Raw genomic sequence first — 25,803 nt, forward strand, 5'->3', positions numbered from 1 at the left:
ACTCTTTTTGGTTTTGAGTTTGGCCCAAGAACACTTATTGTGCTTTATGACGATAATTAGGTCACAAAGAAAATCAGACTGCTTTCAATCTGCCAATAGAGCCAAGACATCTGACCTGCATGTAACACAGGCTGTGTGGACTGATTTTTGCCTTTCTGTAGTTAAATGTAGCTGTTAAGACAAAACACTTTTGGCCACATTCAAAAGCAAAGTTGAGATCGCAGGAAGAGTACAGAGGCCTAATTTAAAATCTGCCCCAGACCCATTGGTAATAAGATGTGCTGAAGTCTCAGCCTGGGCCTTGAACCCCAATCTTTTGATTCACAGAGTGCTATTATTGAGCCAAGCTGGCATTAAAGGTTTCAAATCAAGATGGAGGGCCCTTTTTTTTTATACATTCACTGGATGTGGGCTTTGCTGGCTGGACCAGCATTTGTTGCCCATCCCTAAGTGCCCTTGAGAAGGTGTGGTGAGCTGCCGCCTTGAACTGCTGTAGTCCATGTGGTGCAGGTACGCCCACAGTGCTGTTAGGAAGGGAGTTCCAGGATTTTGACCCAATGACAGTGAAGGAACGGCGATATATTTCCAAGTCAGGATGGTGAGTTACTTGGAGGGGAACCTCCAGGTTGTGATGTTCCAATCTATCTGCTGCCCTTGTCCTTCTAGGTGCTAGTGGTCGTGGGTTTGGAAGGTGCTGTCAAAAGAGCCTTGGTGAATTCCTGCAGTGCATCTTGTAGATGGTACACACTGCTGCTACTGTGCATCAGTGGTGGAGGGAGTGAATGTTTGTGGATGTGGTGCCAATCACATGGGTTGCTTTGCCCTGTATGGTGTCGAGCTTCTTCAGTGTTATGGGAGCTGCACACATCCAGGCAAGTGGGGAGCATTCCATCACAGTCCTGACTTGTGCCTTGTAGATGGTGGACAGGCTTTGGGGAGTCAGGAGGTCAGTTACTTGTCGCATGATTCCTAGCCTCTGAACTGCTCGCGTAGCCACAATATTTACATGGCTAGCCCAGTTCAGTTTCTGATCAATGGTAACCAGGATAGTGGAGGATTCAGTGATGGTGATACCATTGAACATCAAGGGGTGATGGTTGGATTCTGTCTCGTTGGAGATAGTCATTGCCTGGCACTCATGTGGTGTGAATGTTACTTGCCACTTCTCAACCCAAGCCTGGATATTGCCCAGGTCTTGCTGCATTTGGACATGGACTGCTTCATATGCTTGATGTCATATATAAGCAGTTGGTGCAATAAGTTGTCAGAAAGGCAAATGCTTAAATCTTTTGGTGCATGAGAGAAATTAACTATAGTATTTCATGATGTATAACCAAAAATGTATATTTTTATTTGTGTGCTCATTTTTTTCCAGTCCTCCTTACTTTTTATTCTTTCTGTCCCCACCCTGTGCTTCCTCTTGCTCATTTCCATTTTCTCCAAGTCTTTTTCCTCCCTGCACGCTCCTTTCTCACTGGTGAAATAGTGAGAATGAAAGACTTGCCCTTCACAGTGCTATAGCCTTTTGGCAACTTTTGCAGACATGATTAAAGTTAATCAGTGTAAAGCCTGGATTTACCCAACACACTCGAGGTGTAAGATTATAATTTCCTCAAGGGAAAGCGATAGGCCTATATTTGGGGCCGGAAATTCACCATAGGAGTGGTTAACCATTGGGCAACAAAACTGCAAAAACACATAAGATTGGCATTTTTCCAAGATACAATGTTTTTTTAAAATTACTTGAACTTTTAAAAGTTCAGGCTAAGTGGGGAAAAATGTTGCTTTGCCCAACTTGACTTTGTTTGCAGCATCATGAAAACAGAGTCACCATTTCACTGAGCACTCACATCATTGTGGTATACTAAAGACTCAGTTCTACACACGCACAGTCAAACACATGAACAGAATGTTACTGGTTTCCTACATCTTATTGCAAAGAATTGATGAGATCTGCAGCTGTTTTCATTCATCAAAAACATAAGTGATGGTCGCAGGCAGCTCGAGCTTATTTCCAACTTGAAAAGGTTTGCATTTTTGGCAGAGCTTCTTAGCAGCTGCTTTTCTTTACGGTTCAAACTCCTTGTCCTTCTAGGTGGTTTCAATAACAATGTGCTGATGTGCATTTTTTCTTTTTTTTGTTGCACTTTTGCTTTAGGTTTGTGCCCAAAAAGGCACACCATTAAAAGCGAAAGCATTTTATAAAAGTAGCATAACTGTAGTAATGCAAATAATAGAACTGTTGGAACATCTCTGGGCCTGCAAGGTAAATAAACCCACAGAAACTTGTAAAATACAGTAGGTGGCAGCTTGTTCTTGCATAAGTGTCATTGATTTTGATCACTTGACCTGTTTTTTTAAAGGCAAGATCGCTGTTTTGCCTTGTTCCAAAATTTAAAGAGCATGCAGCATCTTCCAACTGTATTTGAAATATTTCCCTCAGATTGCTGTTTTGGAAATGGTTACACTTCTTGATAAATATTTTATATGGTTTAAAACTTTGAGGTGGAACCTTCAGACATCTACATTACCAGAAGGGTATAGATCTGGTGATTTGAACAAGCCTGACTAGACGAAGTGTCAAAGAACTAAAGAACAAAGCCCATCAGTTTACATGAAAATTGGAGATAAGATGCCTTTGAATTTTAGATAATTTCTGAAACCTACTTTTTATCAAAAGAAACACCCGCACCTGTGGTAGATACCTACCTACTGTGTTAATTATATATTAATTATATTTAAATAAATGCAGATGGTGGGTATTAAGTGATTCATACGAATCCCTATAAATAGATACAGACTCAAACTGTGGTTAAAGGCAAAATCCTGAGGATGCTGGAAATCTGAAACAAAAACAAAAAATATTGGAAAAACTCAACAGCTCTGTCAAACTGTGGTCATTGGGTTAGGAGATGTATAGTGATGTGTAACTATGTAAATGTAAGCATGTAAAGATTGGCTCCAGTTCTATGCTTCATCTACTGGCTTTCTAGAATATATCATAATGATGTAGTTTGCAGGCCTGAATAACTTCAAACTCAGCTCAACATGGTGCAGAGAGGTGCACTTTAATTTGATTAGCCATCACAAAACGAAACTACAAATCCATTCTGTTATTTTTTTCCCTCGGTAACATACCTATAAAGCTAACACACAGGAACTGAAGGCTTGAGGGATTTTACATAATTACACACATTAATAGACACAATACTCCGTGAATGGTAGTGCATTCTATGATTTCTATTGTTTACAAATTTTCAAGTAACCTTTACATTTTTTATATTTGTTGCAGTAAAGTACTGTACTGCAGATTTCAGGACCCCAAAGTTGGGACCATTATGGGGATCCAGTATCCCCACTTGCCAGCAACCCAGTCAGACGGCCAGCAGCTCTGAAGCGTAAGCAGCCCTACTTGAAGCGTTGAGCACTGCTGATGCAGGTCTGGTCCCTCAATAGGGAGGTGCACCTGGAGCAGTAAATTTAGATTAATAACTCAGAGCAATTCAATGGGGCATATAGCCCCTGGCTTCAGTCACCCATGAGCCTGCCACATATAGGCTGCCTCCATTAAACTTGCAGCAGTTGGGGGTGGGGGGGGGGGAGGAGGAGTGGTTTTGGCAGGGAGGATGGGGGGACCTAAAGGTTCACAGAAGATATGGCTAAAGGGCTATTGGAGGACTGCTGGTTCCTGGGAAATGGTACTCCAGCACGTCAGAACCTTCAGGGGAATATGCGAGTAAATAATCAAAGGTCATATTGGAATTTTTTACACAAAGCAAGATTTACAGTGCAGTTTGAATATTAATGTGTAAGAGCAAAAAATGAAAGGTTAAAATTTAAGGGAGAAGAATATTGTTATTGTAGTGTCTGCAAATTAAATAGGAATGTTGCAATTAAAATGTTTGGTACTTTGGGTCTGATCAGTTCAATTAACAATGGACTTTATTGTAATTTGAGAGTTTTCGTTTCGCCTGTTAGTGTGAACGAATTCATAGAAATTTGCAGCACAGAAGGAAGCCATTCATGACAAGGAGCCATCCAGCCTAATCCCACTTTACGGCTCTTGATCTGTAGCCAAGTACTTTTTGAATGTTATGGAGTTTCTGCCTCTACCACTGGTTTCGGTCAGAGAGTTCCAGATCCCCACCATCCTCTGAGTGAAAATCTCCCCTCAAATTCCCAAGAACTTCCTACATCTTAGCTTAAATCTATGCCTCCTGGTTATAGACCCCACATCCAAGGAGAATAGGACCTTCTTCACCATTCTATCTAGACCCCTCATAATTTTTTCCCTTCAATTAGGCCTCCCCCGAGCCTTTTCTGTTTCAAAAAAAACCCTAGCCTATCCAATTTTTTCTCAGAACTAAAATTCTGCAGGCAACATCCTCATAAATCTCCTCTCTACCCTTTCAAATGCAATCACATCTTTTCTATAGCGCAGTGACCAGAACTTTTAAAAAATTCTTTGAGATGTGGGTGACAAGCCCAGCATTTGTTGTCCATTCCTAATTACCCTTAAACTGAGTGGCTTGCTAGGCCATTTCAGAGGGCAGTTAAGAATCAACCATATTGCTGTGGGTCTTGAGCCGCATGTAGGCCAGACAGGGTAAGGATGGCAGATTTTGCTTTCTAAAGGATATTAATGAACTAGTTGAGTTTTTACACCAATGGTGATAATTTCATGGTCACCATTACATAAGACTAGTTTTCAACTCCAGAATTGAAAATTATGAGTTGAATTCAAGTTGCTCCAGCATCAATGATAGGACTTGACTCCATGTACCCAGAGCAATAGCCTGGATCTCTGGATAAATGTTCTGTGTCATTAACACCATGCCAATGTAGCCCAACCAGCGTTTTATACAGTTCCAGCATTACCTCCCTACTTGTGGATTCTATTCCTCAGCTAATAAAGGCAAATACCCTGCATGCTTTGACCATCTTATCTGCTGTATCTGTCCAACAACCTTCAGGGATCTGTGGACTTAAGACATACACTGCAAGGACCTCAGCTCCCCTATACTTCCCAGTATCCTGCCATTTATTGTGTATTTTCTTGCCCTGTTAGCTTTCTACAAATGAATTAATTCACTTTTCTCCAGATGGATTGTCATTTGTCACTTTTCCATCCACCTGACAAATCCATTGATATCTTCCTGCCATCTGCACCTTCCTTCTTCATTATCAACCACATGGTCAATTTTTGTAATAAAAGCCAAAAGTGCTTAAAAAAACTCAGCAGCTCATGCAGTATCTGTGGAGAGAGAGACTGAGTTAACATTTCAAGTCCAATACAGCATTTCTTCGGAACTTATCGATGTACCAGAAAAACAGTTGTGGGAGGAGGCACGATTAGGACTGGAGCAAAGAATTTTCCACACACCCCACAAAAAGACAGGCATAACTGGGGCCCATGCAGGTACCAGTAGCCACACCTTTTATTTGGAGGAAGTCAAGTCAAAGGAGAAATTGTTCAATGAGAGAACAAGCCCAGCCAGGCCGAGGAGTGTGGTGGTGAATGGGGGCTGTTTTGGCCTTTGTTCAAGGAAGAAGCAGAGGGCGCTTAGACCAAATTTTGGCCAATGGGAGAGCCAAATTTTGTATTGTCTGCAAACTTTTAATCACACCCCCTACATTCAAGTCCAATTATTGATATTTACCACAAAAAGGACCTAGTACTGAGCCCTGTGGAACTCCACCGGAAACAGCCTTCCAGTCTTGAAAAGGGCATCCAACGATGCTTCCTGCCTCTGAGCAGCTTTTGGAACCAACTTGCTGCTTTGCCTTGGATCCCATGGGCTTTTACTTTTGTAATCAGTCTGCCATGCAGGACCTTATCAAAAGCCTCGCTGAAATCATCAAATGCACTACCTTCTATCCCTCTCCTTACCTTCTCAAAAAAGTCAGCCATGTTAGTCAAATATGACTGTCCCTTAAATCCATGTTGACTGTCTTTGATTAATCCATGCTTTTCTAAATAGAGATTTATCCTGTCTCCTCCGATTCTTCCAATAATTTTCCCTCCACCGAGGTTAGGCTGACTGGCCTGTAATTACTCGGTCTATCATTTTTTAAACAACTATACAATGTTAGCTGTCCTTCAGTCCTCTGGCATGCCTGTGCTTCCTTGAAGATTTCAGTGGAATTTGAGATGGATAAGAATTTTAATCTATGCCTTGGGTACAATTGCATTTTTGACCCTTGTTAATGTTGCACCTATTCCTTTCTTTTTGGTGAGGGTCAAGACCACAGCAAATTTTATATGTAATCATTCGGTGAAGAAGTGGAAGAAAGGCTAAATATGCAGTGAGCAATGTATTTCTGGATGCATGACTTGGTTGCAGAAGATTAGTCAATTTTTAGTGAGTGCAGTATGTGCTTATGAAAGTGGAGAAAGCTGGCTGAGGAATCATAGAATGTCACAGTGCAGGAACAAGTTATGTGGCCCATTGTGTTTCTGCTGACTATCTGAATGAGTTGTCCCTTTCCCCCAAACCTTTTGATTTTATTATTTATTTGTCCATTTCCATTTTAAAAGCTGCTGTGGATTCTACTTCCACTTCTGCAAGAACATTCCCTGTGCCTAGAACTGTTCTTTTTAGAATCTCCTGACTTTTCCCTTCATTAGCTAGGTGATCTTAAATAGGTAGCCTAGAGGGCATAAATTTAACTGAATAGTTTCCGATAATGCAAATCAGGTTGAACTATCTTAAATTTGAATACATCTGTTATTTCTCGAAGGTTTTTTGTTCTAATTAAAAGAGCCCCTAGTTTCTCTGGCTTCTCCTCATAACTCAAGTTTTTCACCTCTGTCTTTGTGAATCTTATGTATTATGGGCAGGTATGTTAACCACCGGCTGACAAGTGTCCTGATCCCAAAATAAGGGTTTTGACATCTTTTAAGGGCATTCCCCTCAAAGGTAATTATACCAGGAATGGGCGCAACTGGAATGGGGAGAGAATTTCCCCCACGAATGGAGAGGCTAAGAAGAGACTGAGAGAATCCAACCATTGCCTCTTGATATTCAATGGCATTACCATTGCTGAATCAATGGTATCAACAGCCTGGGGGTTACCATTGATCAGAAACTGAAGTGGACCAGCCATGTAAATATAGTGGCTACAAAAGCAGGCCAAAGGCTAGGAATCCTGTGGTGTGTAATTCACCTCACTCCCCAAAGTTTGTCCACCATCTACAAGGCACAAGTCAGGAGTGTGATAGAATACTCTCCACTTGGCTGGATGAGTGCAGTTCCTACAACACTCAAGAAGCTTGACACCATCCAGGACAAAGCAGCCCACTTGATTCACTCCACATCCACAACCATTTACTCCCTCCAGCACCCCCACACACTAACAGCAGTGTGTACTATCTACAAGATGCACTGCAGGAACTCACCCAGCCTCCTAGACAGCACCTTCCAAACCTATGACCACTACCATCTAGAAGGACAAGGAGAGCAGACACATGGGAATACCACCGCCTGGAAGTTCCCCTCCAGGCCACCCACCATCCTGGGTCAAAATCTTGGTACTCCTTCCCTAACAGCATTATGGTGTACCTACACCCCATGGACTGCAGCAGTTCAAGAAGGCAGCTCATCAGTACTTTCTCAAGGGCACCTTATGATGGGCAATAAATGCTGGCCTGGCCACATCCCATGAATGAAGTTTAAAAAAGTTGAAGAGCTGAAAAATGTTTTGTGCTATGTTGCCTCCTGCCATGTGCATTAAAAGGAACTTGGATGGTTCAAGGACTACAATGCTTTTAGTGGAAGAAAGCATTGGCAGTTGCAAGTGAATTTATAAGTGCATTTTTTTCAGGCAAAAGATTATTTAAGGTATAGCTGAGATCATGTGAACCTACACTCCTGTATATTATGTTTACGAAGATTTTAAACGTAGCATTATTTGAATGGTATTGCATTTTCAATTAGAGGAAATTTGGAAGAGTAGGTTAAGAATTGCAAACATTGGAATTTCTTGGGACATTATTGGAAGTGCAATATGAATGCAAGGTATACGCAAATACTACAGTCCATAAAAGTGGCACAAAAATGTGTGAAGCAAGTTTCTAAGTCAGATTTTATGTTGTCAAGATGGCTACGTAGCATCTGTCTCCCATGAATATATATTACAAATGAGCACCCACGCTCTCCTCTGATTAATCTCCTAAACAGCTTAAATTGAAAAGAAGCAGTTGTCCATTGACTGCCGCAACAAACAGCAAGGTCAGGCATCGCAAGATTTGTGTCTCCCTACCCTATCCTCTCCACCGCAGGAAGCGCTTGACCTAAGGCCACTTTGAGTCCATAATCATGAAATTAGTGCTCACTTCTTTGCAAGTGCAAGTTTTGTTTCCTAAAGAAGACAGTTTTGGATTCCACCTTTATTGATCTTCTGTATCTGCAACAAATAGCAATATATGTTTAATGTATACACTTCAGTGCCTTTTTGGTATGTGCTTTAGAGAAACTAATGAAAAAAAGTTGCAACTCTAGAGAGCTGTCATTAGATGTATTTGTGTTCAGTTTTTAACTTCACTTCTGCTGAAATATATTTAGCATTCAAATATGCTGATTTTATTTAATTTTGACTCGGTGATTCTGGCATCCAAGTTGCAACGGTTATATTGTGTTGAAGTACTACGTCACGACTTCAGAACATCACTTGTACTGACGCTGTAACTCAATACCAAGAGACTGTTGCATTGTCAAAGGTGTTATCCTTTTAATGCAATGTACAAAGTCTCATCTGATTTTTTTTTGGCAATTAGAACATAGAAACAGGAGTAGACCATTAGCCCTAGAAGCATGTTACACCATTCATTTAGATTAAGGCTGATCTGCACCTGAATTCCATTAATCTTCCATGCCCCATTAAATCCTTACCTTAAAAAAATGTTGATCTCAGATTTTAATATTTCTATTAAATCAACATTCACAACCTTTTGAAGGAATGAGTTCCAGGTGTCTGTTACCCCTTGTATGGACAAAACCCCTTCCTGATTTCAGTCCTAAATGACCTCAATCTCCCTTGTTCTGGATTTACACACCAAAGGAAATAGTTCTCCACATCTATCTTATCAAAACCCAATATCATTTTAATCTTGATTAAATCTCCCCACACATTCCGATATGAGGACGAGTCAAGTCTAAACCGCAATATAATTGTGGTGAATCTGAAGTGAATCGCACTTCCATGGCCATATATCTTTCCTGAGGTTCGGTCCCCAAAATTGAGTTTTCTTTAAACTTTCATGGGATGTGGGCATCCCTAGTGGCCACTGAGTGGCTTGCGAGGCCATTTCAGAGGGCAGTTAAGTCAACCAAACTGGAATCACATGTGGGCCATGTCAAGGACCTCGCAGGTAAGAATGGCTGATTTCTTTCCCTAAAGGACATTATTGAACCAGTTGGGTTTTTACAACAACTAATGATAATACCATTACTTATAGTACCATTACTGAAACTAGCTTTAATTCCAGATTTATTAATTGAATTCAAATTTCACCAGCTATCCTGGTGGGATTTGAACCCATGTACCCACAACATTAGCCTGGGCTTCTGGATTACTAGTCCAGTGACATGACCACTGCACCACCATCTCTGGGTAACCAACTCTTGCTCAAAAAGATAGATTTTGAAAGAGTTTTTGAAGATGGCGAGAGAAAAGACAAGGAATTTATCGAGGAGTTCCAAAGAATAGGATCAATAACTAATACTATGAATAGGGCAGAGGGAGGAATTGCACAAAAGGCTGGTTTCTGTCAATGAGATCATGCCCAAGGAAAATAAGGCTGTAAAATGTTGCAGAGATATGATTAAGTCTGGTCATTGAGGAATTTTAAGATATGGGGGAATTTTAACTTAATACTTTGAGGTACTAGGAGCCAGTAGAGATGATGGACAAGTAGTGCTTGATGTGGGTAGTTATAAACTGGACTAGTTGATTGTATGAAGGTTGGAGATCAGGCGAGACATTAGAGAAATCTGGTCTAGAAGCGATGAAAGGATAGGTGTAATGGTTTCAGTGATGGAAAGACTGAGGCAAGGACAGAGACAGGCAATGCGTGTTCTCTTGGATTATTTTTTCTGTCATGTAAACCAATTATTGCTGGCCTCCTAGCCAATACCTGTGCAAATTGATGAGTGATATTGAAACAGACATTTCTGGGTGTTTTCTGATCCATGCATCTTTGTTGAAGACTAATTTGTTTCTTACAAGGATTGAGACCCATTGTTTTTCAGAAGATTATTGTGGTTCCGAAATGGTTTATTCATTGAGTCTTGGTAATTAGTAGTTTCACAGACTTTTCAAAAAGAATCAAATGTTTCCACAAATTTCTAAATTTTAGTTTTGCATAGGATAAATAATTTCTGCATTGAAGGCTTTAGAAACAACACACAAAATTGCTTTGACAGAGTCATACAGACTCGAAACATTAACTCTGTTCCTCTCTCCACAGACACTACCAGACTTGCTGATTTTTTCCAGCATTTTCTGTTTGTATTACAGAAAATATCTCCATTGCTTTGGTTTGGAGCCTTGGTGTTTGATCCAGATTCAGTAGTTCAGGGTTAGGCTCTTACAGGGACATCCTTGTTCAAATATGGGACATTATCTCTGGGAAAAATTGGCATGTTTACTTTCTACAACCTGCCATGTATATCCTGCCGCGTACTTGTAGAACAACGTTGATGACGACTGTGGAGGAGCTTGCAGATAAGCCTGTCTTTCCCTGTCAGCTGTGGAACATATTGTGATAAACATCCCTGCAAAGAAAGGGAGAAAAATTATCAAAGAAAATTGCCAGTGATGATGTGAAATTTTGAGTATGCTGATTGTTTCCTTCAACAACAAATTAATGGTGGTTTAAGATTGAAATTATGAAACAAGAACCTAGAGTATACTTTGACAGACCCATTGTTCTGTTGCCAGTCACATTTTCCTTTGCCTGCTGTCATACAATCAGAAAGGCATAGTACAGATCTACCAATATAGAAAATTGTTTGACTGGAGTGAGGAGGCAATGAGATTAATTTTTTTATAACTTGAACTCCTAATACTAATTGAAGGCTTCAGATGAAATATTGTCAGTGGGCAATTGGAAGATGTGGTGCTCAATTCTGCCTAGCTTAATAGGTACCTCAGACTACAGAAATCTAGAATTGCTGCTACATTTCCTTACTAACATGAGCAAGTGGGACTGAACAACATATTGATGCTGCCAGCCTGATTGCACAGACATGATGTTGAAGGAGGTGAAGCTGAAAAGAAATGAGATTCAGAAGAATCATGCTGCAATCTCGATACCAAACACAACACCAGGCAGGTAGCATGAAGGCCCCGGTATAATGAAGAGTACAAAGTAGGGGGAGAGGGTATTTTACTATCTTTCTCCAACGTGAGCTTTTTTATTGATGCCCTTGAACTCCCCTCAAATGTACAGTAACTTTTCTGTCTCTCTTTTCTTGGCTGGGAAATTGTTTCTCATTTCCTGCTTGCAAATTAGACCTTGTGTGTATCTCTTATGTATATTTTGCACAATAATTGTTTTGGATAATGGCATGATTTTCCTTGGATAGAAAGCACCCTGCTGTGTAATTTTACTTAAAAGTATAACTAAACTCTTGTATAAGTACCTAATTCTTGATAGCCTGAGATTGTTAGAGTTCATCCTTTCATGGTCCTAGATCCAATTTCATTTGTGCCTGAGACTTGCAATAAACTAAATAGGTTAATGGATGAGGTATTTTTAATGCATTCATAGAGTATCATAATCCAAGAGAAATGAAAACTCATGTTCAAAACTTGATATTAATATTGAGACTTTGAAAGCTCATTGTTTTGCTCAAGGTTAGTTCTTGTGATTATAGTAATAGAATACCAGCATCCAAATTCTGTACAAAATTCATGTTAATTGCAGGATGCTGGATCATTTAGCCTGAAATTGATATGTCTTTGGGATATCTTTGAGAGGGTGTAATGGTGATTCGTGAGCTGTGGGATGACAAAAGTCATTTTTGGGTTAGAATTCAGTGTGATTCAACAAATCAATAGCACCTATGTGCTTATTAGTCTTTTGATGGAGTTTTCCTTCTTAATCACTTCCACACTATCCTACCAAGTTATAACAACACCGTTCTTTTGCTGACAAATTGAGCAATGACACTGTATTAACTGGAACCACTTCTAAAACCAGCTGCCAATATCTGCTAAATATGGATTTAACCCATACTAAAATAAAAATCCGGCCCCCAACAGCCAGTGATAGAAAATGTTAATTTTCTTAATGACAGAAGCTATTTGTTTTCTCAGTAAGTTGAAATTCACAATTTCTAATGACTGTGCTCAGTTTTCCTATTCAGAAACCAATATTAATTAAGTTAACGTTGCTCAACTGATTTGTTTCCAGGTCTTACACCACACTTCTCGGCCACTCAAGGGTACACTGGGGCCAAAGTGCTAGCTCACAGAACAGACCTCAGGAACAGCGGAGCCGGAACAGAATATCTACAGTTATCCAGCCGTTGAGACAAAGCACAGCAGAGGTGGTAGACCTTACTGTGGATGAAGATGGTAAGTGGGTTTTGTTTCTCAAGCTTAGTGGAAACTGTTTTGCAATTTGGCTGGAAGCTTGGGTAGCAGATCTTTTAAACATACAGCACACATGGACCCATTGTGAATTTGTGAGCCATAGACAGAATTATTAATTGTTTTATTGAAGTAAAGTAGAATTGAGTGAAGTGCAACCCTCTGCAGACATTATCAAATTGTCCTTTCTCTAGTCACTTATTGCTCCATGTCATTACTTGGAATTCTGCATTTGAACTTAATCATATAAGATACATGGTTAGTTATCTCTTACTAAACCAGGATTGATGGAAAACAAAATTAATGGGAATTTCCTGACTTGCTTGTAGATACTATGAAATAATCTCTCCAAGTCTATGTGCTCCTAATTGCCTTCTTGATGGAATTTGTTGCATTATAGATGCATAAGTTGACTCTTAAACCACTTGTTGCCAAATTAGTGCTCCAAACTACTTGGATTAGCTACAGTAGCTAACATGATAGCCAATCTATCCTGTATGTTCCTGGGAAATAAATTCTGACTGTGAAGTGGAGCTGTTTCCAGAAATTATTTACTTTGAAAATTGCAAGCTTGATTGGATAACAGGTGCCTATTTCTTTTTTCCAGTTTTCCTCTGTTAACTGAGCTCTCCTAAAGTTGATATCTCCAGTTTTGATAAGGAGACGTAATAAGATTCAAACCAGTATTTGTATGTTCAGTTCCCCTTGGTCATTACATAGTGATCAGGGGCCACTAAAATCAATTGTAACCATCTCATTGCAACCTTAACTGAGATAACCAAACTCAAAACAGACCTGAGACTTAATTGGTTCATTTGACTCAGCAACATGTTGCATGGGATTGCCCAAAGATGGTTAATTCAAGTTTCTTCATGCTAATAGTATGGCATGCCTACTTTTGTCAAAACGTATAACCATCATCCTGAAATAGAATTAAGCTTTTCTTCTATTAAGCAATATTCTTATACTGTGCATTGAATGATGAATGCATTGAATAATAAATGTCAGCTTGACTGAGTTGGTAACAACATTCTGTTTGAATCAGAGGCCATGGATTCAAGCATCATGCCAGAATTTGAGCGCACAATCTGGACTGATGCTCCAGTGCATTACACAAAAAGTGTTGCATTGTTCGGGGATGCTGTTTTTCAGATGAAATGTTGATCTTGAACCCTAGCTTCCTATCCAGTTTAATGTTTTAAAAAAATATATTTGAAGTGTTCATCTGGGTATTGGCCAATATTTCTCCCTCAATTAGCCCAACATAAAAAAATTAATCAGTTTCTTTTTGTGCACAAATTGACTGCCATGTTTACTATGTAATGTGACAGCACTTGAAAAAGTAATTCATTATGTGGTGCACCAGGTTTTTAAGTATATATGTTGCAGCTTACATATGGTGAATCTGTGTTTTAAATATGGACAAATGCCAAAGATATAATTAATTTTGCACAAAAATTGGGGATAGCACTCTGCATTGAAATTGGTACTTAATTTTATCCTCTAAGAGGTAAGCCCCATCCTTAAATCTAAGAAATGGTGATCTGTATGTCGGATATCAGTAGAAGTCAATAATAAATATCTTTGCTTGTAAATATTTATTGCAGATTAATTGTATTACTTAGTAATCGCTTGTTATTAACTAATTTAAATAACAATATTGGAATTATTAGTTCCTTCATGCAGACAAACTGCATTAATCAGTGACATCAAGGAAATGAGAGTAGGAGCCCAATGAGATGGCTGCTGGTGGCAAAAAAATACTCAGAAATGGAGTGGAGAGATTCCCTGTGTCTATATTCATTTTTAAAAAGGAGTTTATTTCTTAAATAGCAGGGTACAACTTTTGAATATCATTTGCACAGCTACTTTAGCATTTATGTTGTTTTTATTTGCTGCTTTTATCCATTTATTATCATGAACATTTGTCAAAACAAACTAGATTGCAAACTCTGCTTGTTGTCTTTGCAACTAATTAACTTGTTTCTATCCTTTCTGCATACAAGGCAATATGTGGTAGATTTCCAGGCAAATTCAAAAGTAAGCTATTGGAAGTTACAGCTTCTAAGAGAAACGAGTAGAAAAAGTGTAACCAAAGTGTTTTCAGTTATGTAAAAATCTCCTGATTTTTAAAAAGCCTTTTGCTTTATTCAAATTATCTTGAGGATTGCTGAAAAAAGAGAGATGCTGTCAAAGCTTTTCATCTTGCACTCCATCAGGACAGAATTGCAAGAATACTAAGTCTCATAGGGAACAGCAATTTATACTACATGAGAAGAGGGTGCTGATTGGTTGGCAGGTTGACTCTGGTAGAGGCATTTCCGTGGGGAATGCACCATGGAATAGCTGACCCCAAGCTTTTGTTTAGTTGAAAAAGGCAGAACATACGGATGTGTTCTTTCTGGCTGCAAATGACAGGGTCGTGAGTGTGAATATATGCAGCTTCTAGCATGCATAATTGAGCCTGACTGATGATCTTAAATTGGTTATTAGTGTAATTCTTAGCACAGTAAGGATTATTCAGTAAGTCTTGTCCAAATGCAGAATCACATCTAATGTTGAATGCTGTGTTCTGAGTTTTGCAGGCAAGGGCTGGTTGAGTACAATTAGTACTTTACCTGTTGTGAACAGCTGAAGGACATGCTGTTTGATATGATCCATCTGTCATTGGGATGTACGGTTTACATACCCGGCATCACACCGGCACTGAAATTCAAATTATCTTGCTAAACTTATTATTTTGGTCAGAATACTAAACCTGAACTAGCTTTGTAATGAAATGCAAGCATTTTGAAAGTTCTGGTCTGCATTTTCGGATTTGTCTGCCGTGAAATACAATTACAGAGAATTAGTTTAAGAAAACATTCATGCTAAAACACAAGGAGCTAAGAGAAAGTAGCATAATGTTGGATTGAGATAATTTTTGAGAATTCTGAGGATGGATATTCTCTCGGACTGTTGTTTTTCATATTGAGCAGCTGGCAACTGATCTCTATGAACTCACTGCATCAAGCAATTAGTTAATTTTGGAGCAGGATGCTTCCATTTTTCGACTCAATACTTTAACTATTTTAGTGCTGTGCTAAAGTCTCTTCTGTTTCACACCCATTTCTTCAAAATGAACATTTAAGTACATAGCAAAAGCTCTGAAGCACAAATGTAATTTCAGATCCACTGAATTTGCATCATTGAACCTCCTTGGTTTTTTGGAATATTTCCATTTTCTGCTTGCAACATGACTGTTTTGAGTGGCTTCCAAAATCACCTGTACAAAATCTTCTATGAAGGATTCCTGTGAAGTATCCACGTGCTTCCAGTTTGGTAATCATAGTTAAAACCAAGGTCATATTTCTATTTATCATTGAAATTTTGATAGAGAAAGTCATTGCAACTTGTGTTTTTAAACATTATATTGAACAACAGATAGTGTTGCTTTTTGTTTTCCTTAAGCTGCTCTGGTTTGACATTGCCTAATTGAGAGGACAGATTTGGAAACCTATTTCCATAGAGCTGCAGTGTAGCTGGCTGTTGGAAATGCATGATCTGTCAGTGATAATTGGCAACCAACTTCTGAAAGCCCCCCCTGTAGGAAAGTTGAGATCTGGAATTCTGTAATGAATCCGGACACAAATCAGACACTTTGTGGCTTCCCGTGTAACTGATATTCTTCTGATTCTCATTGTTCACTGTAGAATCCATGTCATAAATTAGTAAAACTGGATAGCATTAACTTTTTTTTTTCAGTGAAAGCTTTCTTGTATAAAAATGTTGCCTATTTCTTTAAACTGTGGGATTTTTTAATTACTGCAGCTGTGGATAGAATTGCTAATTTAAACTGGGGGCAAACCAGCACATCACAGTGGCACATCATTATGTGGCATGACTGAGAACTGAAAAGAAAGCTTCAATTTCTCTCCCAAGAAAGCTTTCAATCTTCGTGTTTCCTCACAGCAACAAAATTGATTGGAAACAGAGCACTTGCCTGTGAGGAGAGAGATCAAATCAAATGGGGAGTCTTCATTGATTTATCTTTTACCCCTTCTGACAGCTGGCATAAATGGCAAGGGCTGATTTGAACCTTTGCACATTAGATGTACATGACTGGGCAGGAATCATGATGTGAGAAAATTGACAATAGTGAGATGATTTGTGTCGAAATTTGCGAGCATATCCTCCAACGCAATCCTAACTCATGTTGTCCCACTTGTACTAGAGTAGCCTGCTGCTATCCTGCTACCTCACAACTGTAAAAGAGTCTTGATGGAAACAGAGTGAGCTGTCATTTCAACAGACCTGGAATGAGGCCGAACCAGCTAGACTAGAACTATGTCAAAGTAGGAACCAGCAGAAATCCAAGGGTTACGTTGTGTCTTGTGTTTTCTTTTTGTTTTCTGATCAAACCCATTAGTTGTCGGATGCAAAATAAGAAGTGAACCAAAATTGTACGTTTTTGAAGTTCTAACTTTTTTAGTATGGATAATATTTATGATGTGTTTTGAATGTTTTGCCTGATGATGTAATAAATAAGCATTGAAATGAGCATAAATGTATAAAATGCACAAAAAGTTGCAAAATTTCTAAATATGGAATTATGAAAGAACAAAAGCTGAAATCAAACTATTTCAAAAGTAAAGTTCTTTGAGCTGGACTGATCAGAAGTTGTCAAATGAGGTGTTGATTAAATTAACTGCATTTTCTTTCATGAGTAGCATAACAGATCAGAAAAGCATTTTTCAGTTCCAATATCCTCACAACATAGGACACTCTTGAATGCATTACAAGGGAGAAATAGTAAGTGGTTGAAATGGTATCAAACTGAGAACACCAAGGTCAAATCGGTTTATCAGTGTCAGCTTGATTCTGAAATGTTTTTATGGCTTGGAATACATTCCAGCATGTGTCCTTTATAGTGCGTAGGTGTAGAGTAACATCTTAGCTTTTCTAATTTGGATGTTCCTATTTTTTTCACATGACTAATTGTGATGTCCTGTATGTGTAATGAGGCTTGAATTGAATAATACGGCAATTAGGGATGGGCAACAAATGCTGGCCTTTTCAGTGACGCTCACATCCCATGAAGAATTTTTTTAAATGAATTGGACACCGGGCAACATTATAGCTTCTATATGTATCTTGATATAACCAGCTTTGATTAATTATTCAGATTTAATTGTGATGTGAAGCTTCAAATCTTCCGAACCATTGGGGTTTAAAGTAAAATGTTGGCTTTACTCTCCAGACATTTTGTGATAGCAAAAGCCCAGATTTTGCAGCAGTAATGACAGCAAAACTGTCAACCTTCACTCATTACTCCTCTGAAACTGACAGCAGCTTTTGGAGTCTTCACATGTGCAGTTAAATGCAGTAATCCAGAAATTGCTGTCTGTGATTCCACACTTCTCTATCAGGTACTCAGTTGAAGCCCCCACAGGTGGCAATCACTGGACGGATGATAAATTTCTCTCTTATGTTGTAATATCGCAATTGTAGACTCCAAAAAAGTTACAGCCTGTTGATGAGATGTAACTGGGTTTTTAAAAGCATAATAAGTCACAACTACAAATGAACAACCCCTCTGTCCCTGGCGAACTTATTTTATACTTGTCTAATGTAAATCTTTCGTGGTATATATATTTTTTTTTAATATTTTATTATTTTAAGAAGTCTTTAAGTTTGTTTAATACTTTAGTTTCTAATGTATATCTCCCTATCTTTATTTTGCTGTCTGTAAAATGTATGAAAAGTGAAGGAAAATCATTGCATTTTACTTCCCGGTTTGCTGTCTGTGAAAATTCTTCAAATAGTAGTTTGGTAATACAGAGCTTGAATATTGCTGAATAAAGAAACATGTCGAAGCTTTTTGTCTTGCATTCATTAGAACACAGTAAGAATACCAATCTAAGGGGAAAACAACAATTTATAATGTATGAGAAGAGAGTGCTGAATGGTTGGCAAGTGGACTCTGATAGAGGTGTTGCCTTGGAGAATGCACAAATGATGGTGACCAGCAGTTAACTGTCAAGCATTGTTTGAAATTTAAACCAGGCAGCTTGAGCCAGATTGATCAAGGCATTGCTCTGAGGAATGAGACAGCAAACGGCTGTCACTTATTTTGTTTAGCTGAAGCAGGCGCAATGTGTGTACATGTTCTTTGTCTGCACAGAGCAGGACCCTGTGTGTTAATGTATGTAGCTTTCAATACACGCAAATGCACCACACTACAAGCTCGACTGACTATCTTAAATTGGTTGTCAACTTTATTCTAAGCACACAGGATTATTTAGCAAATGTTGCCCAATCATGGAATCACTTTTGAGTTTTGCAAACACGGTCTGGCTAAGCACGGCCTGTACCTTGCCTGTTGCGAACAGCAGCTGGAGCTTGCTGTTTGATACAGTCGCCAGTCTTTGGAACGTACGGCTTACATACCTAGCATCATACTGGCACTGAAATTCATGTACCACATTACTCATTTGTGTGATAGAACGTCTTTTTGACTTGATGGCAGCATCCTGTTAGTGGCAAATACCACTCTTGTTGCTACTCCATTGTAGCAGCGTGAAACAGCTAGCTTCACCTGTTGCTCAAATTTTTTACATACCTTGCCCTTCCAGGGCAATCAGAGTTGACTGGGCGCTTTTCAGGGCCGAATGTAATGGCCTTAATGAGTTTGCATGATAAAATAAGTGGCCTGCAGCGGTTCAGAAAGGCAGCCCACCTTCTCGAGGGTAATAGGGATAGGCAATAAATGCTGGCTTGGCGAGCGACGCTCACATCCCATGAACAAATTTGTTTTTAAAAGTAACAGGCATTTGCCGACTTTGGTCAAAGCATTGTCTTGATGAATATCAGGGTTAAGCTGCCTGGTTTAAGTTTCAAATGATGCTTGGCAGTCAACTGTCAGTCACCATCACTGATGCATTCTCCATGGAATGTCTCTACCAATCCAAATTCACTTGCCAACATCTCTCTCTCTCTCCTCATACAGTATAAATTGTTGTTTTCCCCTGATATTGGCATTCTTGCAAAGGGTCCTGATGAATGTAGGATGAAAAGCTTCAATGTGTATCTTTTTTCAGAATTCTTCAATGTGATAGGTAGTTTATCCTGCTAGATTACATCAGTGTTGCTTGAAGCCTAAAGATCTTCTTAACTTGGCCCAAGATTCAAATTAATGTTGGGAAAGGTGAAATCTATGCCACAGAGATTGCCAGATCTATATGGACAGCTTCCTTTGAGGATAATATAGGAAACTATAAGCCAGTTAGCTTGACATCTGTCGTGGGGAACTTATTAGAATCAATCATTAAGGAGGTTATAGCTAGGCACTTGGAGCTCAAGGCAATTGGGAAGAGACAGCATGGTTTTGTGAAAAGAAAATAATGTTTAACCAATTTATTGGAGTTTTTTGAAGAAGTAACATGCGCAGTGGATAAAAGGGAGCCTGTATACGTACTGTACTTGGATTTCCAGAAGGTGTTTGATGATCAAAGATTATTACGGAAAATAAAAGCGCATGATGTAGTGGGTAACCTGTTAGCATGGATAGAAGATTGGCGGGCTGGCAGAAAGCAGAGAGATGCATAAATGGGCCTTTTCCTGATTGGCGGGATGTGACGAGTGTACTGAGGCCTCAACTTTTTACGATTTACATCAATGACTTAGATGAGGGGAGTGAAGATATGGTAGCTAAATTTGTAAATGACACAGATAGGTAGGAAAGTATGTTGTGAAGAGGACATGAGGTTGATTGAGTGAACAAGGATCTGGTAAATGGAGTTTAATGTTGGAAAATGTGAAGTTGTTCACTTAGGTAGGAAGAACAAAAAAGCAAAGAATTACTTAAATGGAGTATGGCTGCATAATTCTGATGTGCAAAGGGATCTCGGTGTTCTAGTATACGAGTAACAAAAAGTTAGTTTGCAGGTACAGCAAGTAATTAAGAAGGCTAATGGAATGTTATCCTTTATGATGAGAGGAATTGAACATAAAAGTAAGGATATGATGCATCAGTTATACAGGGCATTGGTGAGACCACACCTTGAATATTGTGTACAGTTTTGATCTCTTTATTTAAGGAACGATGTAAATGCATTGGAGGTGGTTCAAAGGAAGCTTACTAAATTGATACCTGGAATGAGTGGGTTATCTTATGAAGAAAGGTTGGACAGACTGGGCTTGCTTCCACTGGAGTTTAGAGGAGCAAGGGGTGATTTGATTGAAGTATACAAGGTCTTGACAAGGTGAACGTCAAAAGGATATTTCCTCTTGTGTGTGAGTCCAGAACTAGGGGGCACCGTTTTAAAATTAGGTGTCACCCTTTTATGACAGATGAAGAGAAAATCTTTGAGTGTTGTGCAACTTTGGAATTCTCTGCCTCAGAAGGTGGTGGAGACGGCATCATTGAATATTTTCAAGGTAGATAGATTCTTGTTAAGCAAGGGAGTCATAGATTATCGGGGTTAGATGGGAATGTGGAAATCAAAACACAAGATCATCAGCCATGATCTTATTGAATGGCGGAGCAGGCTCAAGGGGCCAAATGATCTACTCCTGTTCCTATTTTTTATATTCTTATGTAATGGTGAACGTTAGCACTTTGGCCTATATTTTGTGGTCAGCGGCAGTGTGTCCGCTCCATGGTTACTCATAAGATGGGTAATTGAAATGTACTACTTCCACAAGCTGCTGGTTTTGAATAACAGTTGTTAACAGCAAAGTTTAATCATCAATTAAGACTGGGATTTGCCTACTTTCTCAATCCTATCTTCATTTCTAAAATGTAAGGACCTATGAGAAAATTCTATTTTATCTGTTTGTGCTTTGATCACAGAACCCACAGTGGTGCCAACTACCTCTGCTGCTAGATCGCAACCAGTCAGTAATGTACCTACCTCAGGCCAGATCTTAAGTACAACTCCAGGTCCTTCTACCACTCAGCCTGCCTCTGTGACAGAGTCATCAGGAGTTCCAACAACCATTGGTACGGCAGGCCCATCAATCGTGGGTATGTACATAATTTGACTTCAAGCAACACAGACTTGTAAAATTGTGTACTCCAAGATAGGCATCCCAGTCATTTTTTTGTTATCCAAGGCTACCTTAACATACAAATCTCTCAGGCTTAAATTGTAGTATTTTTCTAATCTTATTCTTCAGTAAGACTGTTTAATGGGTATTTCAGGTTTTCAGTCAGTAAAAAATGCTTTGCTGGCCAGTGTCAGTGAAGGATCAGTTGTTAGCACTCACGAAGTAAGGAAGTTGAGGGTTCACGTCCAGCCCAAAGGCTTGAGCGTAAAAATCTAGGCTGACACTTCAGTCCGGTACTGGCGGAGAGCTGCACTGTTAGAGGTATCATCGTTCAAATGACGTGTTAAACCACCTGCGCCCTCAGGTGAATGTAAAAGCTCCCATGCCACTATTTCGAAAAAGAACAGGGGGGGGTTATCCCTGGTGTTCTGGCCAATATTTTTCTTTCAAATCAACATCATAGAGACAAATTATTTAGTCATTATCACATTGCTGTTTATGGCCCCAAATTGAATGATATGTTTCCTAAGTTACAACAGTGACTAGACTTAAAAGTACTTCATTGGCTGTAACCTGTTTAGGAACATCCTGAAATCGTGAAAGGCACTGTATAAATGTAAGGCTGTCAGTCAGCCTTATAGCCAGGACTCTTTGCTTGTAGGATCAGTGGGGTATTGTTCTCTTAATAGCTTAGTTATTTTTTTCTGTCTGAAATATAAGTGGAGAGAAAGATGACATAAGGAAAATGTGAGTAGCAAAAAGTGTACTAGGGTCAGTGGAATTTCCCCATAACTAAGAAAAGTGGGGCTAATAATGTCAGGCTAGAGATCTGAAGCTTCAGATTTACCTTAAATTGAGATACTCCCTGAATATCATACCTGCCAATTCCCCTAAGATGGCTAGGCACTGTTAGCATTTAATTGTCAGTGCAACCATGAATTTGGTGCGTCTAATTGTTCAGCACCTTGAGATAAGGAATAGATCTTAACTTTTCTTAAAATATCTAGATACTGGTTAAATAGCACTGATATCGAATACCCAGGTATCAAGACATATCAGGAATTATTTATTGAGATAATTAGCAAGCTGCCTAAAATGTAATTGGAGAGAAATGGAAGCATTCGTAGGGCATTTGAGGAGACTTCCTATGGCCTTGGGCAGAGAAGAGGAAGATTTACTTCTGCCATGGGAATGCTGAATGCTAACATTGAATGTCAGAAATAGGAAATTAGGGGGAGGTGATGGCGTAGTGGTCTTGTCACTGGACCAGTAATCCGGAAACCCAGGGATAATGGAATTTGAATCCCATAAGAATCTTGAATTAAGAAGTCAAATGATGACCATGAAACCATTTCCGATTGTCATGAAAACCCATCTGGTTCACTAATGTCCTTTAGGGAGGGAAATCTGCCATCCTTACCTGGTCTGGCCTACATGTGACTCCAGAGCCACAGCAATGTGGATGACTCTTAAATGCCCTCTGAACAAGGGCAATTGAGGATGGGTAATAAATGCTGGCCTAGCCAGTGACGCCCACATCCCATGAATGAATTAAAAAGTTTGCTTTCCCATTGAATGATGACTTTCAACTTGAACACAAAATTTCACCCAAAATATGACAAATTATTGAGAGAATCAAGCAAACCCAAAATGGTTTTCTTTCAATGCGAGACCTGCAGAATGTTGTAAAGGGCTTCTTATGCACCAGGTTTACCTGCCTTTGGAAATATTATATTGATGATGATGCAGATGTTCCCATGAAACTTTGTGCCTTGCTCTGTTTTCAGGATGCTGCTGGCCATGCAAAATATAGCCTATTGCTATATCATTTTGTTTGCAGACATCTCTGCTCTTGGTAACAAAGTTGATAGAGCTCTTTTCAATTTGAAGTAGAACCCGTAAGCCTTCGGCCCAGAAAATGTATTGGCCTGTTGAGATTCAAATCCTCAGACCCTGCCTGTTATTTCAATTAACGCTTTATTCTAAAGCCTTCAAATGATCTTCCACACGTTCCATTTCATTTTTTCTGACTGACGACAAGACGATTTATCCCTTTGCAACCACCCCCCTCCTCCCACCAATTTAGTCACCTCTGAAGGCCATGGAGTTGCTTGTTGCATTCTGCAGGCAAGTGGGAATTATATGAAGATGCTAGAAGACGAGAGACAGGCATATTTATAATAGTGTGGTTGCTGTAATTAATACAGAGGGAATAACTTGCACGTATAAATCTTTCATATAAAACATCTAAGGACACTTTTCAAAGGAGTTAAGGGACCAGAGGAAGAAAATAAGAAACAGTAATATACTGTACATTAATGAGTTAGACTTGAACGTAGGAGGTATGATCAGTAAGTTTGCAGATGACACCAAAATTTGTGGTGTCGTAACTAGTGAGGAGGAAAGCCTTAGATTACAGGACGATATAGATGGGCTGGTAAAATGGGCAGAGCTGAGGCAAATGGAATTTAATCCTGAGAAGTGTGAGGTGATGCATTTTGGGAGGGCTGTGGAATACGCAATGAATGGTAGGACCCTAGGAAGTACAGAGGATCGGAGGGACCTTGGTGTATATGTCCCTATAGATCCCTGAAGGCAGCAGCACAGGTAGACAAGGTGGTTTAGAAGGCATAAGGGATACATGCCTTTAGTAGCTGAGGCATAGAATATAAAAGCAGGGAGGTTATGTTGGAGCTGTATAAAATGCTAGTTAGGCCACAGCTGGAGTAGTTTGTGCAGTTCTGGTTTCCACACTGTAGGAAGGATGTGATTGCATTGGAGAGGGCTTAGAGGAGATTCACCAGAAAGTTGCCTGGGCTGGAGCATTTCAGCTATGAAGAGAGACTGGATAGGATAGGATTGTTTTCCTTAGAGCAGAGAAGGCTGAGGGAGGACCTGATAGGTGTATACAAAATTATGAGGGGCATAGATAGGGTAGACAGGAAGAAACTTTTTTCCTTAGCGGAGGTCAGTAACCAGGGGGCATAGATTTAAGTTAAGGGGCAGGAGGTTTAGAGAAGATTTGAGGAAAAGTTTTTCCACCCAGAAGGTGGTTGGAATCTGGAACACATTGCCTGAGGGGGTGGTAGAGGCAGGAACTCTCAACATTTAAGAAGTATTTAGATGAAATGCCTTGACTTGAAGGGCTATGGACCAAGTTCTGGACAATGGGATTAGAATAAATAGGTGCTTGATGGCCAGCATGGACACAATGGGCCAAAGGGCCTGTTTCTGTGCTATATAACTCTGACTATGACTCGAGATGGAGATCGAAGAAACTTTTAAAGATAGGCAGGGCAGAGGGGTTTAGAAAGAATATGAGTGCAGCAAATAAGTAGCTGAAGTATTTGCTGCTTATGGTGCAATGGAAGGAGAAATACATCAGGAGGCAAGAATGTGCCCACTGAAACCTTATATGATGGTGGAATGTGAAGTGTAGACTATTTGTGATGTCAAGATAAATGTATATCAATAAAGCAGTTTTTTCAGTCTGCAGCTACTGGGTGAGATTACCGAAAAGGTTTACTCTTGAGTCTGCAGGGCACTAGGTGTCGTGCTATGCCATTGTAGGTAGTTGAATTTAATCTTTTCAACCATACAGCCAGGTAAACCTGTTTTTCTAACATAGAATGTTTAGTTATTTGTAGCAAAACCTGTGCAATACACTCTTTTAACCTGGGTAAACACATTATTGAATGATACCCAATCCGTACCTACTAATAAAACCTCCAGGTTAGACTATTTAACCACATTGGATTAATCTAAGCTACCTCATTTTCTTGCTAAAGACCCCTGCTTGTAGCAACCAAATTTAGAAATACCAGAGTACAATGTAATTAGAAATGGCATTTTAGAAATTATACGTAATGTCATTTTTATCATTAATTGACCATTTTTTGCATACTTTTCTCCATTAATTGAAAGCTGAGGTGGCACTCCTTAATGTAAATTATGTAGCAATGGAATGACCCAATGTTTATGAGCTTCACAAGCTCCTGTGCAGTTAACCAGATTTGCCCCATTTTAACAGTACTACTTTTTGGCCTCCAGCCATGATAGGTAACAGTGACACAAATAAAAGTAAATAATGGAAGATGATTCATAACTGTGACAGGTCTACATTTGAGCACAGATGTGATAACTCCTGTTCTAATATAAAAGCACCAGAAATTTCCC

The 25,803-nt window shown here is 39.4% G+C and overlaps 1 protein-coding gene across 3 annotated transcripts in view; it reads left to right on the top strand.

Annotated features, from left to right (window-relative positions):
- The window catches only part of rnf111 (ring finger protein 111), a 120,485-nt gene that overhangs the window by 75,682 nt on the left and 19,000 nt on the right, over positions 1–25,803 (top strand). For all 3 annotated transcript variants that reach the window (XM_041175168.1, XM_041175170.1, XM_041175169.1), the window contains exons 4-5: positions 12,419–12,582; positions 21,431–21,604. In XM_041175168.1, the coding sequence (XP_041031102.1) occupies positions 12,419–12,582; positions 21,431–21,604 (338 nt within the window). The remainder of the gene's footprint in view (positions 1–12,418; positions 12,583–21,430; positions 21,605–25,803) is intronic.

Source organism: Carcharodon carcharias, chromosome 26 (assembly GCF_017639515.1).
Source record: "Carcharodon carcharias isolate sCarCar2 chromosome 26, sCarCar2.pri, whole genome shotgun sequence".
Classification (NCBI taxonomy): domain Eukaryota; kingdom Metazoa; phylum Chordata; class Chondrichthyes; order Lamniformes; family Lamnidae; genus Carcharodon; species Carcharodon carcharias.